At 38.2% G+C, this 16,999-nt stretch overlaps 1 protein-coding gene across 2 annotated transcripts in view; it reads right to left on the bottom strand.

The window, feature by feature from the left end:
* LOC131968891 (receptor-type tyrosine-protein phosphatase gamma-like) overlaps positions 1-16,999 on the bottom strand; it is a 519,997-nt gene that overhangs the window by 416,015 nt on the left and 86,983 nt on the right. For both annotated transcript variants that reach the window (XM_059329944.1, XM_059329943.1), the window contains exon 2: positions 3,090-3,206. In XM_059329944.1, the coding sequence (XP_059185927.1) occupies positions 3,090-3,206 (117 nt within the window). The remainder of the gene's footprint in view (positions 1-3,089; positions 3,207-16,999) is intronic.

Here is a 16,999-nt window from a genome sequence, read left to right as displayed (position 1 = left end):
TCATTGTTGCAATAATAACAAAGCATTATGACATATTTCACAATCTGATCACAGATCAACCCATGATCCCAAAGTAGGCTGAATGTTTTATCAATGTTGAAGCTCAGTACAGTTGGAGCTGACATCACACACACAGCATGCACGCACGCACACACACACACACACACACACACACACACACTCCCTCTTGTTCTTTAAATATTTATGATAGCTATTAATAATTCTGATAGCTATCTAAACACACTTTGAACCGTGAGACCCACACAAGTGGTGCTCAGGTTCGAGGCATATAAACCTTAACAGCACCGTTAGCTTTTTAAAGAGGAGTGCAACTTATTTTTCACTAATTTTAAATATCATATATTTGTATTGCAGTTTTACAGACTCGCATTGAATTCCTAACAGTTGCTGATTTTGCTCTACAGCACAGAAGTAGAGATCCCATTGATTTAAATTATTTTTAACATGATACCATGCTCTGTAATATGCTGCTATTTTAGAAAACATGAATGTTTAGTCTTTATTTTCTGAAAGGGTCATAAAAAAACGTCTACGAATGCCCTTTGGTATATAAGGCAGTGCTTCACTATCACCCAGCATCACAAGCAAAGGTTGACTGTGTGAATCTTGGGCTTTTTTCTGTATAAGGCTGCCCTAGATAACTTTTCATTTGTCAGCATTGTGCCAGGTTTTAATCTGCCATTCTGATCAGGCAGAGGGCAGAACAGCCATGGCTCACTGAGGTCCTGATTGGAGTTTGTTAGACCTCTGGAGGACATGATTAGAACAAGCTAATTAGCACGGGCGGAAGTTTAGGAAACTTTAGAGTTTAAAGTCATCAGAAGGGAAAGAACAAGAGGGAGTGTGTGTGTGTGTGTGTGTGTGTGTGTGTTACCTTATGAAATACTGGACAATAACACCCAGAGAGAGAGAGTTTCTGTTGCTCTTACAGCGACATAGAAATATAATATCCATCACCATGGCAGTCTGATGTCTCTCTATTATTTTCTCTATTGCCTGGATCCTGCCCACCATTACATCAGCATCTTATGTAAGAGCTGTGATCAAACATGTGCGGGGGGGAAGTAGGAGAGCATCAGTAGATCTGAGCATCAGCAGCAGAAACACTAAGTGATGCCGTCACCGGCTCTGTTTTTACCCACAAGCTCCTGCCATCTCGCAGGCGCAATGGGCAGCCAATTAGAGTTAGATGAGCAAGCGGATATATTGAAATAAATAAACTAAAAGATCATTTATGGCCCGAGGCTTGCATCGCTTGCATGGTGAAAGTTTAATGCTGTCCCTCTGAAAAACTAAGGGCTCTAAAGTGACAGTGGAAGTGGCTTTTTTCTCTTCTGAAGCACTGATAAAATAAAAAAAAAGTGCCCGGAGACGCCCCCAGGCCAGAGGAGCAAAGAGGAGAGCAGCTTAGAGAGGAAGAAAAAGAGACATAGAGAAGAGGAAGGCAAACATATTGCATTGACAGTGGCACATAACTGCCTTAACCCTAAAACACACACACGCACACATATACAGCATGCTCTAAATCACACTACTTTGTCTTACTGAACTTGTGAAGCCTTCCATTTACTGAAATCCCTCAAATCTAAAGCTAACCTAACACCAGAAAGCTTGAAAGCTGCTGTGTATTCTAAAAGGAAAGCCAGTAATGGTTGAGTTTTTAATAACAGCTGGGGGCACAACGAAACAAAGGCTCATCCCTTATTTCTTCCCCATAATTCTTCTTTTCTTTGCTCTTACAGTAAGCTACTACTTACCTAAGCTACTGCCACTGTTTTATTATTAAAAGACTCCAAGGAAAGGTGATTGTTATTTTCATCTGTAGGAAGGTTGATATGATGCAGGAAGTGTTAAGTTTCAATGATGGTAGTTTAAAACTGCCAAGAAGCAGCTTCAACCATAAAGCCTTTTGCAGGAACAGTATTTGTGTTAAAAAGAGAAACTCAGATCAGCAGAGTGCTTAGTAAGACATAATGTTGTACTGATGGAATACTGTGAAAATGTGCTTCATCGTGTATTTATCAAGACCACAGTTAAACATGGAGGAAGCGTTGAGTTCGCCTCTGTAAAAAAAGTTTGTTTAAAATAGGTACCAACGTCACAGGCCAGACGTCTTGTCTGGGCAGCCATTAATCCTTCAACTGTGTCTCTTGTTGCAAATAAACAGATTCATCAATCTAGACTGGGAGCGTGGGAGATGTGGACAGACGCCTATTATGGAATAAAATTATAGGTTTATTTGTTTTCTTACCTAAAATGTTCCATTCCTTTGTTCTTAGTGGACCACTTACATTTTGTCCTTCATTAGAATTTTCTCATGTATATTCCGATAAAAATGTACCACATGACAGTGATGATTATATCATGGTCACACACAGAGAACACAGAATATACGGTTGCTGTTGTTAAGTGGCAATCCTAAAATTTCCCATTTAAAAAACTCATCTGACGTAACCCTAACCACAGTCCTCTCAGCTCACAGCTGCACTGCAAAAAAGGGGAGTTTAAAAAACAAGATAAAAACACTAAATCTGAGGGAAATTAAGATATCTTAAATTAAGATTTCTTAAATTAAAATTATTATATAGAAATAAGCATGTTGAACACTTAAAATAAGAAATGAACTCTTAAAACAAGATAAATTATCTTACACTGTTAAATCTAATAATAATTGTCAGTGCACTCTGCTCGGGCCAGTTCATCACTGCTTGCAGCTTTAATTTATCTTGTTTTAAGAGTTAATTTCGTATTTAAAGCGTACAACATGCTTATTACGAGATTAATTATCTTAGTTTAAGAAATCTTGTCAAGTGAAATTATCTGTCCATGCAGCAAGATCATTTCCCACAGATTTAGTGTTTTTATCTTGTTTTTAGACACCCTTTTTTGCAGTGTGTGTCAGGATTTCTGACAGCTTTCTTTCATTTTTTACCAGTACTGAAAAGTTACAGGCATTCCAAATGTCCCATGATTGAACAACCGGATGTCAACCGCAATTTCCACATTGTAAAATACTAGAGTGGTTCTCACAGAGAAAGAAGCAAATCAACACAAAGACACACACACACCTGAGTAGGCCCAGTAGGTCTCCTCTGTGGCGGCTCTCCGGAGTCGTGTCCCACCGGCCGTGGCTCTACCAAGGCCTTGGATGGGAGCTTGGGACTCGCCTTGGCTTCCTGTCAGCGCTGTGGGGGGACACAGACAAGCGGGTTAGAATAAACAGCAGCAGATCTGCCTGGACACCTACTGGACAGGATGACAGCCAACTGCGTTCTTAGCTGCCTAACCATGCAAGCTGCCAGCAAATAACATTCACAGTAAGAACAAAGGTCAACGACAAAGAACAACTACATTGTGGAAGTTAACTGTCTAATCTCGCATACGTTTCCTCCTCATCAGTTCATGCAAAACAACATCACAAGTGAGACCAAAAGGATTAAGCAGCATCAGAATAATACCTAAAAATATTAGAGAACAGAGACTAAACACATCAGAGGGAAATAAGCTGATAGATATTAGCTTTGGCTGTTGACAGGAGGCAGCTCTGGCTTTTCCTATATACAGAATAAGAACTAAATATTAATGAGGTTCATAAAGAACCAACCTGAAGAGTTGTATATCTTGTACAGTGCAGGGAGTTTTCTGTCTGAGAGATATTTTGTAGAAAGGTAATGGTGGATGTGATAGAAGCTTTAACTGGAAGCTACTTTATCATATCACATTTTGATTTAAAAGAAAATGTATATTAAAAAAAAGTGGCTCATGGTAAACAATCAGCCTTCATTAGGTTTACATCCTTGTACTCAAATGAGTCATCTTAGCTGGTATATAATAATATATTATAGTATACATAATGGACAGTCAGATACAACTAAATATCTCAAGGTTCAAACCATATAAAACATAATATATTTAGTCTTAGCACAGTAGCATTTCCTACAATTGTATTTCTCGTAGATTTCATTCAGGAATAGAATGTTCAAATGGAAAAATGAAGAGTCCATCTGCTGGTTTCATGTGTGAAACTTTAAATGGCCTCCTCTTGGGCTGAGAGACCTTCTTGATACCTGCTAGAGAAAAGGCCCAGATGGAAGGCTTGGCTTCTTTAATGTGGAGGACAAGATTTCTGACAGCTTCTCTCCTAATGGCTCGACTGTGCTACGAGATTTGGCCTCTGAAAGATCTTTCACAGAAAAAGAAAAAAATCTAGAAGGAAATGACTTGAGTTTCATATATATATACATATATATTAGACCTGCTGAAGGCCACCTTCAGCTTTCCAAATACAGCATGTCTCACAAGCCTGCTTTTTTTTTTTACATTTTATTTAGAGTGAGGAAGTTTTGGGAAGTCTTTGGCAGGACTAATCTAGCACAATCACACTATTTTAACCTATATTTACTACATTTTCTTGAAAATCTTATACATTGAGCCTTTTGCTGATATCATTTTCAGGACACTCACAGGAAATCTGTGGTGGAGCTTGGGAATCAAAGCAGGTGGAGAACACTGTAATGTAACAACGTGCCCAGTCTCATTTCTACCAAATACAGAGCATCTGTTACTATTAGAGTAAGAGGTATGTACTCAAGCCGTAAACATTTCAACTAAATCTAACCCAGTTTCACCTAAACCTCTATTTAACAGTTTAACACAATTTTTCCTAATACTATTCATACTTCATCTCAATGAAATTCTTATGTTCTAACATCATACTGTCTGCATACAGCAAGTCTTGCCACCAAAGATCATTTCAATTTTCATCATGAATTGTAGGTTTGTCACAAAGCTCATAACTTACACTTACACACTACACTTACTTTTCAACACTGATGAAGAGTGTTTTAAATGAGGTTTTACAAGTTAGGTTATAACCCACCAAAGTAGTTGCTGAGATCTTGTTACACTGTAACATAGCTGCAGAAAGGTCCAATAGATAAAGAAACATTGCAGTCAGATGATAAAACAGGCAGGAAACTGCCCACCAAAGGGTGTCATTCCATCATTGTGGCATGTGCTGAACTGTGCCACTGAGGTAAATCCATTACCACCATTGGTTTGTCTATATAGCCAGCTTATATGTTGAATATTAAAATTAAATTATTTTAGAGGAGTGGTGTGTTTATAAGTGTGAATTCCACAAATGATTGCCACGTGTTGATCCTGGTGCTGTACTTTATCTTATCACTACTCCTTCTTTTATGATCATCAGCAGCATCAGTCAAATTACTTCTGTATTGCAGCTTCTATTATGGTTACTACTGCTTTTTACCACCACCTCAACTACTATCGTTAGTCACAGACGTCAAGTATTGCTGTCTCCCCCTCTGAACACTCCTCATCCATCCTCCTCCTTCTCCCCTCCCCCTTCTATCTATTCTAATGCTATTATGTTCATCTGTTCTGTGCAAACAACATTTATTGCCAGACTGTTCTCCCCTTGAAAAGGAATACAACCCATATTTACATTTGAGACGGTCACTCCCCTGCCCTCATCGCCCTCTACCAGCTGGACTTACCAATTATGCTGAGGTGGAGTATAAAGCACAACAGTAACGTCACATTTTTACGTAACATTTTCATTTCCGGTCATCGAATTGTCCTTGTAACCACTTTGCTTCCATCATTTATATGCATTTCTTTTGAGCATTCTCATGCATGTCTTTTATAACACCTAACCAGGATTTGTTTTGCCCTAAACTGGGTGGCATTGTCAAAGTTATTGTGTTGCCTATTGCACATCTGTCTGTCCTGGGAGGGGGGCCCTCCTCTGTTGCTCTCCCTGAGCTTTCTTTGTGTTTTACCTGTTAAAGGGTTTTTTGAGCACTTCTTGCTTGAGATTTGTGATTCTGGGCTTTATAAGTAACTTGAATTGAATTGAATGTGTGCTTTGAGTTTCAATGGTGGATCTCACCATAGCCTACAATACATGGCCACTCAATGACCATATGCGTGATTATATGTGTGCGTGCGTGTGTGCGTGCCTGCCTGCGTGCGGGGCGGGGAGAGATAGATAGAGAGAGAGAGAGAGAGAGAGAGAGAGAGAGAGAGAGAGAGAGAGAGATATGGGTATCAGGAGGGACAGACCAAGCTGTTTTCACACACATAGACACCAAACCTGAGAATGTCAATCATGTAGTAATGTTGTGAGATATAATGCCCCCTGCTTTGCTTCTTTGGGATGTAAGCATGGCTCATGTCTGTGAATGCCAATGAAAGGCAGCTCCGTGGCTTTTTCTATGAATTACATTATTGATTCCCAATACTGCTCAGAACAGAAAATGTAATTATGCACAGACCCCGCCCTAACCCCCCTCATCCTCGCCAGATGCATCTTCATCTTTCCCTTCACTCTCTCTCATTCTTGTCCTTCACTCAGGGCTTTTCATCAATTTGTCTTTCACTCCTGCCTTCAGTAACTTGCCCCACAGTCCCCAACCCACACCCCATCTGAGTGCATTGTCCTTCCATCATGTCATGGCAGCCATGGCTTTCCTGATTGCTCTGCAGCAGTATCAGGACCACTATGTCCACACACTGCAAGAAAACAAGTTATGTATGTGTTATTAAAACTGTGACCAGCCCCACTAACTCCTGTATCAGCCACATTAATCTCAAGTTTTACTTTAAGACTTTTACTGATTGTTTTACTGAAAACATCAAACTGCCAACAGATATGAGTTGTGCTGCCCTCAGTTTCCATCACCCTTCTCTACTTCCATCACCGGTAGTTTGGTGGTTATTAGGGGGCTGTGGGGGTGACATATCGCCTCAGCAGGCGATGGTCAATGTGTGACAACAGCTTTACACAGAACCATCTGAGAAGCCGTCATTAGAAACTGTTTGGAAAAGGGCAGGCACCTTCTATCACAGGCTAACTTTGTCCAATCACTATTGTTCCCTAGTCTTTTTTTTATTTTATTTTTTTACCAGCAGAGCCAGTTGGCTAATCAAACTCTTGTTTAAAAAGCGGGGAGAGAGAAGAAAGAAAACACCTTTTCTATTGAAAAAAGTCTTCAGTGCTGTACTCTCTAGTGAAGGGACAACGAAGCTTCATGAACCATCGGCTTCATTTATGGAGCCCACTAGATGGCGCTCTTTGTTAAACAAAGGGCTGAAAACACACTCAATTACCATTGCGAAAGCCGTTTTTTTAAGCCAAGTCCACCATCTAGTGGGGTCAAAAAATAAAGGTATGGTTCACGAAACTTCGTTGTCCCTTCACTAGTACTCTCCAATTCTGTTATAACTGATACTACTGCATCTCTACATACAATCAGACTCTCAGCATGTCTATTGGTATATATCTTAGAGACTGATATGTAATGGGCAAGCAAAGTAAAAAAATTCAGCATGACTTGATACAACAACATGTGAGAGTTGTTGTTTACCCTTTAAAAGAAGTTGGTTTGAATTTGTTGAATTTGTGAATAGTAGAAGCTTTATCAAAAGAATAACAAATGTTTAAGTCAGTGACAGCAGTAAAAGAAAGCATGTGGATCGAAAACAAAGGTGAAGGACATTGAAGGAGATGAAGAAGGAGAGGAATGACAGATGAAAAAGGAGGAGGAGGAGGAGGAGGATAAGATGGGATAAAGGCAAAGCGATGGGCTTAAAGAAAGAAGAGTGGGTGAGGGAGAAGCCAGGAAAAAGGAATATCGAGTGAGGAGAGTGCAAAAATAGGAGAAGAATTAAGCACGAATGATAAAATTACACTCCTCTCCTAGCAACCGTTAGCGGTCACTGATGGACAGCCTGATGCTTTGCAACCAGTCAGTGGCAGAGAATGAGAAGAGAAGAGATACACAGAGAAGTAGTGTTGGGCTGATGGGGAAGAATAAGAGAATAGGTAGAGGAAGAGACGCAAGGATGAAAACTGTGAAGGTGTCAAGGGGAAAATTCTCACCACACAAAAATCCTCCACTCTACTGTATAAATATTCATATTATTGGCATATTTAGCTGATGCACTCCTCCACAGAGAATGCATCAGCTCTGCAAAACAAAGAGAATAAGCACAGAGGACAGTGTTAGAAGTTTGATTTTCAGGCTTTTTATATTGCTGTGTTTCTTCTGAGCTCAGAAAACAAAAACAGAGCTGCTGGTATGACAGTATGTTAAAATTACTAGGTCTATATTGTCAAAAGAAGAAATCTTGCTTTATATGAACATTTCATCATTAAATAGTATCAACTACTGTTTCATTTTGTTGTTTGTTTTTATAGACTAGATCAGCAGGTCCACATGCAAACTTCCTTTTTATTTCCATCCGTCCCTCTCCTCCCTCCACTACCACTGTCCCTGTACCCTGTCCGAAGTTTGAAATGAAATTAATTGACATGTCTGATTAAAGAACAAGTTACAAGAATGGTTACCAGACATTCAGTGCCAACTTTCAGTACCTAAACTTTTTAAAGCCCATACTGTTATGGACAATATTCAGTAGTAAAAATGTACTTCATGCACACTAACAGACAGTGTCCACATTTTTTTTTCCTTCATCAGACATATTAAAATGCTCTTCCTTTAACACCACCATAGAGGCTCGTTGAGCTGTGCAGCATCCCAGAGCAGTGCACAGGTTGTGCGGTTATTGCTTCCACTACAAGTCCCCTGTGAAGTCAAGGAGCGACTGGTCAGACTCAGCTGTCGCCCAGCGCTTTATAGCTCTGTAGAGTGCTCCTGTTGTGGCCATATTAAAGGAAAATGCCCTTATAAAGGCAGAGAAAAAAAGAAAAAAGAGGTGCCATTTTTTCACTCAAACTATCTGTCCACGAAAAAAAGAAGAATATTTTTTTAGAACAGAAATGCTTCCTCATACAACTCCTGTTTCCAAGGGACATATTGTATTTTTTACTCCACTACCCTTTACAGCTACTTGCAGTTTACTCTTTAACATACACACTGACCTGTAAAAATGTAATCTATCTACCCAAATCTACCCTAGAGAATACCAAGTCATTAAAATTAGCTCAACCTGACCAGCTACAATGTGAGCTCTTGCTTACACATTAATACACCAGAAGTTATGATCCAATTATGCAAGATAATATTATGACTATAAATATATTATTTCTGCTGCATACTGAATTATTTTACTCTAGATGCTTGGGTCCACAATTGCATACACAATTTTAGTGTATAATGTATAATGTTCACACTGTAAATATGAGCAGCTATGGTACATGAACAATAAATCATAATCTAACTTTAAAAATTGATCTGTCAGCAAAGTTTTGGCAAGTGAAGTAAACAATTAAGTATTTTGAAGTGAATTATTCCAAAGCTGTCAGGCTAAATTTGAGAGAAATGTGTAAAAAATCAAATCAACATATCAGTGTCTTAGAATTGAATATCTGGCTCGTTTGGGATCTCCACAAAAAAATGTGTCCAGGTGCCCTGTGGTGAGTTTAACTGGACAGGTTCTTGTTACTGACACACAGTGCAAATACACATCTGCATATACATAAACCCACACATCATGCACAGGAGATGCACTAGAAATGTGTACCAAGGTAACTCATTTTCTCCCTAACACTCTCCCTGGACATGTGGTGCCAGGAGTCAATAAAGCCTGAAGGAGCAGGGACTCTGGCTGGCCTGGCCTTTTGTGTCCAAACACACTGCCGCTTGCACAAAAGTTCTTCTTGAGAAGAAAAATAGACAACACCGGTTCCTGTCATCCATCACAGGGGGCCATTTAGGGGAATTGCAGAGTGTTTGCTCAAGCCTTAATTAAAATGCACAGCCCATCACAGTGTTCCTGTGCTTAACCTTGGCTCGCCCACTTCTCACTTGCTCTCTCTTCACTTGACTTAAGAGAGCAAACATCAGGGTGTTCAAATGCATTGGAAAGTGTGTGCGTGCGCACACACACACACACACACACACACACACATACAAATACAGTGTATGTATGCCAGGGCTGGCCAAGTCAGTCCTTACTCTGGTGATTCACTTCATTAGCATTCTTTACATCTCCCTCCAATGCTCTTAGTGCTGAAGGACATCCACCAAACACACACACACACACACACACACACACACACACACACACACACACACACTGGTGCTTGCGTTAACTCCACCTCCAGTGTGGAGCTGCTCTCTGGACAAGGTGTGCTGCTTTATCGTAGCAGCTGTTGTGCTCCAGCAGGCTGCAGGGAGGCGGTGGGGGGTGATGGTCATCCTGCAGCCTGCTGCTGGCTAACCAGACACCATGGCAGTGGAAACCAAGAGGAGTTGTTGTGTTTCCATGTGTGAGTGCAAGGATGATGGGGTGAGAGTTGGTGTCATCCAGCAATATCAAGGTCCTGCTCTTCTAGCAGCTTTTTATTAACTATAATGTTTTTTTATTTCAATTCATACAAATGTGTAAAACACATTTGCAGCACAATTTAGCTAGTGTAGAATTAAAAGCCAGCCACTCCATGGGAAAATCATGGAAGATGGCAAGAGCAGAGATCATTTACTGGTCAAAACTACACCTGGCGTTTTATTAGTTGGGGAATGTTTTTGGGGTTATTTTCAGTGTGGTGCACATTTACAAAGATTGTTCAGTTCAGACATATTAAAATGAACTTGTGTGTGTTCATCGTTCACAATTTAAATTTTGAACTAAATGAAAAATTGCAAAATATGAAGTAGTTCATGTTAATTTCTTTAACTTATTAATATTAGGGCCGGGACTCAATAAAAAAAAAAAATCTAATTAATTAGAGGTTATAATGAATTAATCGAAATTAATCACACTTTAATTGCATATAAATATTTGACCTGAGAACAGTGAGAAGTATTTTTTTCACATGGATTTTTAGTATACCATTGAATAATGGCTTATGATGAATACATAAGCTTAAGCAACAAAAATATTGTTTATTTTTGTTCAAGTGAGAAACGTTCCGCTGTGCAAAAATAAGTGCGATTAAAATGCGTCAATTTTTTAACACGTACATTTTTGTGTAATGAATTAATCTCAATTAACGTGTTAAAGTCCCGGCCCTAATTATTATTATTATAAATATAAAATATATATATTCATATCTTTTTTAAATGCTTCAACTCCATGTGTCATTTCCAAAAGAAACACATTTTGACACACACTGGCATGCTGGGAACCGTCAGTTCAAGTATGCGTGTGGTTAACTGTTGCTGAGCCTCACATTCATTAGTTGTAAAATGATGCTTTTAGTTCACATCTTAACAAAAAATGAGCTGTTGAGGTGTTAATGCACAGTGGTGTTTTTGCACAACAATGGTTATTGCATAAAAAAATGATAGAGCAAAGGAGAAATCTGACAGCAGACATTTTAGTGCAGGCATATAGTCTGAGCAGAAGCATGGCAGCTCCCAGTCCAGGCAGGGCCTAATTAAATGTAAGGGCATGGTTCTGAGGAAATATTAAACAATCTGACTGTGAAATCAATGAGTCATGCTCTCAAATTGAAATACCAGACTCTTAAATAAAAAAATAAAAAATTAATTAGCTGACTTTCTGGCAGACGACCCTGAAACCAAAGTTTTTCTTAAAAAGTCAGAAATAGTTAAACATGAAAGGAAATGGGTTCATGTTTAAAACATAGGACCCTATAGTGGATCCTCTTATTACAACCATTGCACAACAAAATCAATTGTCAATAAATTTCAATAAAAAAAAAAGTTATATTATGATGAATAGTTCCTGGTTTGATATGCCCACCAACCTCAGAACCACATGGCAGTATTTGTCATGCGACCAGGACCATTTTTGGTCAAGAACACATCATCATCAATCTGACCTTATGACATAGGCTAATAAAATAATACTCATTTAATGAAAATATTTAACAATGATAGGCTTTATTATATATTACATATAGCCTTTTTTTATGTTACATTTTGCAGTTTCCAACAATGCTTCATAATAGTTTTAATATCATGACTCTGGAGCTTTCTGCTCTGCTGAACTCAAACAGTCATCCCACTCTCTCTCCTCACAGCAGTAACAGTACGTCAATAATAAAACCAACATCAACTCAAGTACAGCATTTTCTCAGGTTAAGAATGTATCAATATAAAAAAAAAAACCACCCTTGTTTGCCTCATCTGAACTTTATAAGAATTGGTGCAACTCATGAACCTGTCCTCTTCATGTTTGGTGTTATTAATCATGCCTTCTTGGATGCCATGAAACAACAGAATTACATAGTGAAACCGAGAATTATGAGGAACCAATTTAATGTAGAATTATTTACAATCAATTACATTGTGCAACCAAAAAACAGCAATACAAAACTGCAAAAACATGATGTTACAAGCTATGTTTAGCTGTTGCAGCTAAACACTTCTAAAACTGTCAGCATGTATTTCACTAAAACAAATAGAGTATCATCTGACCCCGACATACATGTTAATGGAGAAAGACTACAAATTGTCAGGCAATATAAATATCTTGGTATAATAATAGATTCAGAGCTTTCTTTTAAAGCCCATATTGGCAAATTGTGTAAAAAAATCAAGTTTAATCTTGCAAATTTTCATGCAATTCGAAATGAAATGTCAACTGAAGCCGCAAAAATGTATTTGCATTCAATGATTTTTAGCCACTTTAACTATTGCCTAACCAGCTGGTCCCAGGCTGGTCAGTGTTCAAAGAAACCATTGGAAATCTTGTATAAACAAGCAATTAAAGTTATGGATAAAAAACCTAGGATTAGGACATTAGGACACCTAGGACAGTATTTTAAATTGCGACAGTCTTCAAACATTTGCAGACTTAAAACTGACCTATAAAGTCCTGCATAAACTGGCTCCAGATCCTCTACAAGAGTTCATCAGCCAAAGAAACAGCCTTGAGCGTGTTACTCGAGGCTCTGTCAGAGGTGACTGTTATATTCCTCTGCGCAGGAGCACTTTCAGTAAGTCGGCCTGGTCAGTAAGGAGTGCAAGTGTGTGGAACTCAGTACCTGAGGAGGTTAAACTGCTGACAACATACAAGGCCTTTACAAAAAAGTTGAAATTGTGGCTTATCAACACCTACAGCTGCCAACACTAAAAGATAAGCCTGTTGTGTTGTTTTGATGTTATGATAAAATGTTATGTTGTGATGTTGTATTTTTTCTTAATCGTATCGTAAGTGTTTGTATATGTATTTTGTATATTGTACGTATTTTTTATTTTTTTTTGTTTGTTTTTTGGGTTTTTTTGTTTGTTTGTTTGTTTTTTGTTTTGTAATTCTCTGCTTTTTTACATCATGGCCAGGGGACTACAGATGAAAACTAGCCTTCTAGCTAACTCTGGCTTTTTTAACCATGTATAATCATGTGTTTTATGAAATTGCACTGTCCCCTTTTAAATAAACTAATACTAATACTAATACAAGTAAAAGTTATTGCATTAAAAATGTTTGCTTGTATTACTTTACCTAACAAACAGAACAAAAAGTAAAAGTAGTTACCATGCAAAAAAAAGTGACTTGCTGGTGTTATATAATTGGATGATTATTACTGATACAATAACATGTAAGCAGGACTTAATGTTCAGTTTTTTCAGTTGGAGTTGATTTTATGACACTAAATGTACTTTATAGCATGTGTTTTGTGTGTTAATATTATAATATACACACGTTTGTTGCAACATGATTGTCGTAATTGGATATCACATTTTAATAACTACAGCTCTATGGTAAAGGCTAGAGGCTCACCAAATATATTACACATGTTGATCATGAATATTTAGAATTAATTCCATAGAAGTAAAATTATTTTGATAATTAGTTTCAATTAAAATCAGTTACTTGACTAAAGTTTTGGCAGTATGATTAACATGACTATAATTTGGCCCTGCCAGTCCAAACATGGCAAAAGAGAAGGGTTTGAGAAGAGAGAGAGAGAAAAGGTTGAGGTTATGAATACATTCAGGACTCTGACCCAGGAGAAACAAGGTAAATGGAAGCAAGATTGAAGATTTTTGAGCAAGGGTGGTTGGAGAGGGAGTGAAGTGTAGGCTGTTGAGAGGAGAACAAGGAGGAGGATGGAGGAGGAGAGGGTGGGGGTGGGGGTGGGGGGGCAGTAGAAAGGGGTGCCTGGCTTTTGTGGCTGGCTGGATGTCGATCAGAGCAAAGCAGAGAGAAATCACTCGCTCATGGAGTCTGCCCAGCATGACTTCATGTTTTCTGGAGCCTCGGCCAAGGGCAGAGAAAGACAGTAGCGCACACACACACACACACACACACACACACACACACACATGCACACACGCAAACACACACATATAATCACACACAAACAAGCAAACACACACATATAATCACACGCACACACACACACACACACACACGCACAGAGGAGCTATGAAGCCCAACAAGGCACAACATCATCTATGAAGCAGAAATACTGGGAGGTATTGCCATGCATGGAGGATAGGCAGACAGAGGAAGCGTGGCCACAACATATAGCTCAAAGACTTATTTAATGTCAAAGAAAATGCCCTTGCAGACAAACCTCGACTCCAATGCACTCTAATGATCACGCCCTTCCTCCTCACCTTACTCCAGCTCATTGATCCTATATAGACAGCCAGGCAGGAAGGCTGGCTGCATGAACGGATGCCACTCACACCCTCCTCACCTCCAGCCTCCCGCCTATTACCCAGCACCTACCTCGGAGCAGCACACACACAGAAACATACACATATGCTTGGCTAATTAATAGCCACTGTTCAGTGAGACAAGGTCACGCTGCCAGGGGGCTAAACACAATGCCACGGAGCTGACACCTTTGTCGGGTCACAAGACAGAAGCTGTTAATGCACTCTTCCATTGTCCTGTCCCAGTGGACATTGTCCTCTATTCCCACTCAACTCCACCTCCCACCCACCCCCATATTTTTGTGTTTTGTTTCTTCTAGTGCAAGCCACTCTGATAGCAGAAACTGATTGATTTTCTGGTGCAGTGAAGGTCATATCTGTCCCACCCAGGTCCAAGTGGCTGTAACCAACTGCTGCCTACATGTTTTCAATTTTGTTTCGCCTTTTTTTCTCCAGGATCTATATTCTTACATTAAGGTAAGGTAATCAAGGCAGATTAAGAAACTTTACGGCACATGAAAATGACATGAATATTAACATAGTCTAATCAGACCTATTTAGCCTTACCAGTTACCAAGGTTATTATAGTTAACAAAAACTAATGAAATAACGAAAACTAGAATTGAAAAAACATTTTCGTTAACTGAAATAAAAATAAAAATGAGTTTTTAAAAAAACGATAACTAACTGAAACTGTACTTTGTGGTTACAAAAATAACTAAAACTAACTGAAATTATAGTGAAAATGTCCTTCGTTTTCGTCTTTGTCAACTTTTTTCATACGTAAACCTTTTGGTTAATATGAAATCTATTTCATCTATCTGGTTTCATGACTTAATAAACTGATTTAGGGCTAAGATGGATAAGACAAAGGAAATAAAGGCAACATTTATTGTGACCTCATTGAATTTCGCACCCAACAAATACCCCATTACTAAAAACTAAAACTAACACTAAAACTAATAAAAAACTAAACTTAAACTAAAAAAACAAAAAATTTAAACTAATTAAAAATAGCAAACTCACTCTAAAAACTAATTAAAACTAATTGAATTTGAAAACAAAAAATGGCAACGAAATTAAAACTAAAACTAATGAAAATTCCAAAACCCGTTACCCATGCATTTATGGAATGTTTGCTGTAAATACTATGGCCACAAGGACAATGGCAGCATAAAGCCACATCTTGATTTTGCAAGATTTTATTAAGATTGATTAAAAGACATCATCGAACAAACTTAGCAGATAACAACAACTGGATATGTCAAAGATGGCACATATTCAGTCCAATGAGAATCCTTGCCTAGTACAACAACAAAAGTTTCTGGTTTCTGGGTTCACATTCTGAGCTTCCCCACTGATGGTCCGCTAAGCTTATAGACTTTACCTTATAATCACATTACATATTTTTAAAATGCTTTTCTGGACTCAATCAGAATCGCCTTTATTGTCATTGCACAGAGTAACAAGTACTAGGACAATGAAATTAGCCATCAACCCGTCCAAAGGTATACTTAACACACATACAATATGACAAAGAGGTGGGCAGGACAGGGAGACAGAGATGGAAGAAAAGAAATACAGCACAACGTGAGGAGAGGAGCTCAAGAAAATATTAAAGAGATAAAACCTTCATGGATCAAATATTCATAATAGAATGAGTCATAATTGTCCTTGTTTGCAGTTCGAGTTGTACTGCTAGTGGCCACTGGAAAAGATTGACTGCCAGACTGAGTAGTGGTGCAATATCCAGTTATTATTATACATCCATGATGACACTACAAAACTATAATGCTATGATAAGCTACAGGACAGCAACAGCAGAAGGAGAGAAAAGAGTCATTACTGACTCAGTAATGTCTTTTTAATGTTTTATAACATTAGATAGCATTAATCACCATTAGCTACTGGTTGTACAAGACCAAGTAAGCTTGTAGCAGTAAAGTCACAGATCATATTAATTATAGCAATGCTTCTTTTTATAGCTTATGAATTTCACTTTTTATATAGGGAAAATGAATGTGTTATATATTGTTTTATAAATTATTTAATTTAAAAGTGTGGTTAATGACAATGGCAACAAAAAAGCAGAAGCAGAAGACTGCACCTTCGTCCACTATATATAAACTAGGGCTGTCAATAGATTAAAAAAAATAACGAACTAATCTCATATTTTGAAATGAATTAAAAAATATTTTTTCCCTAAAATCTAAAGCTTCTTAAATGCATATTACATACAAAAGAAATCACCAAATGTTTATATTTGTGACTGTAACTGTTTAATGGCATCATCAGACTATTGAGCAAACAATAGTGAAGTGACAAAGAAGCTTTGTGAACCAATTGCTTTATTTTTTTACCCCACTAAATGGCGGTCTTGGCTTGAAAAAAAGGCTTTAGCAATGGTAATTGAG

This window comes from Centropristis striata, chromosome 3, assembly GCF_030273125.1.
Source record: "Centropristis striata isolate RG_2023a ecotype Rhode Island chromosome 3, C.striata_1.0, whole genome shotgun sequence".
Taxonomy (NCBI): domain Eukaryota; kingdom Metazoa; phylum Chordata; class Actinopteri; order Perciformes; family Serranidae; genus Centropristis; species Centropristis striata.
The sequence above is the reverse complement of the archived record's forward strand: the minus strand, read 5'-3'. Positions and strand labels throughout refer to the sequence as shown.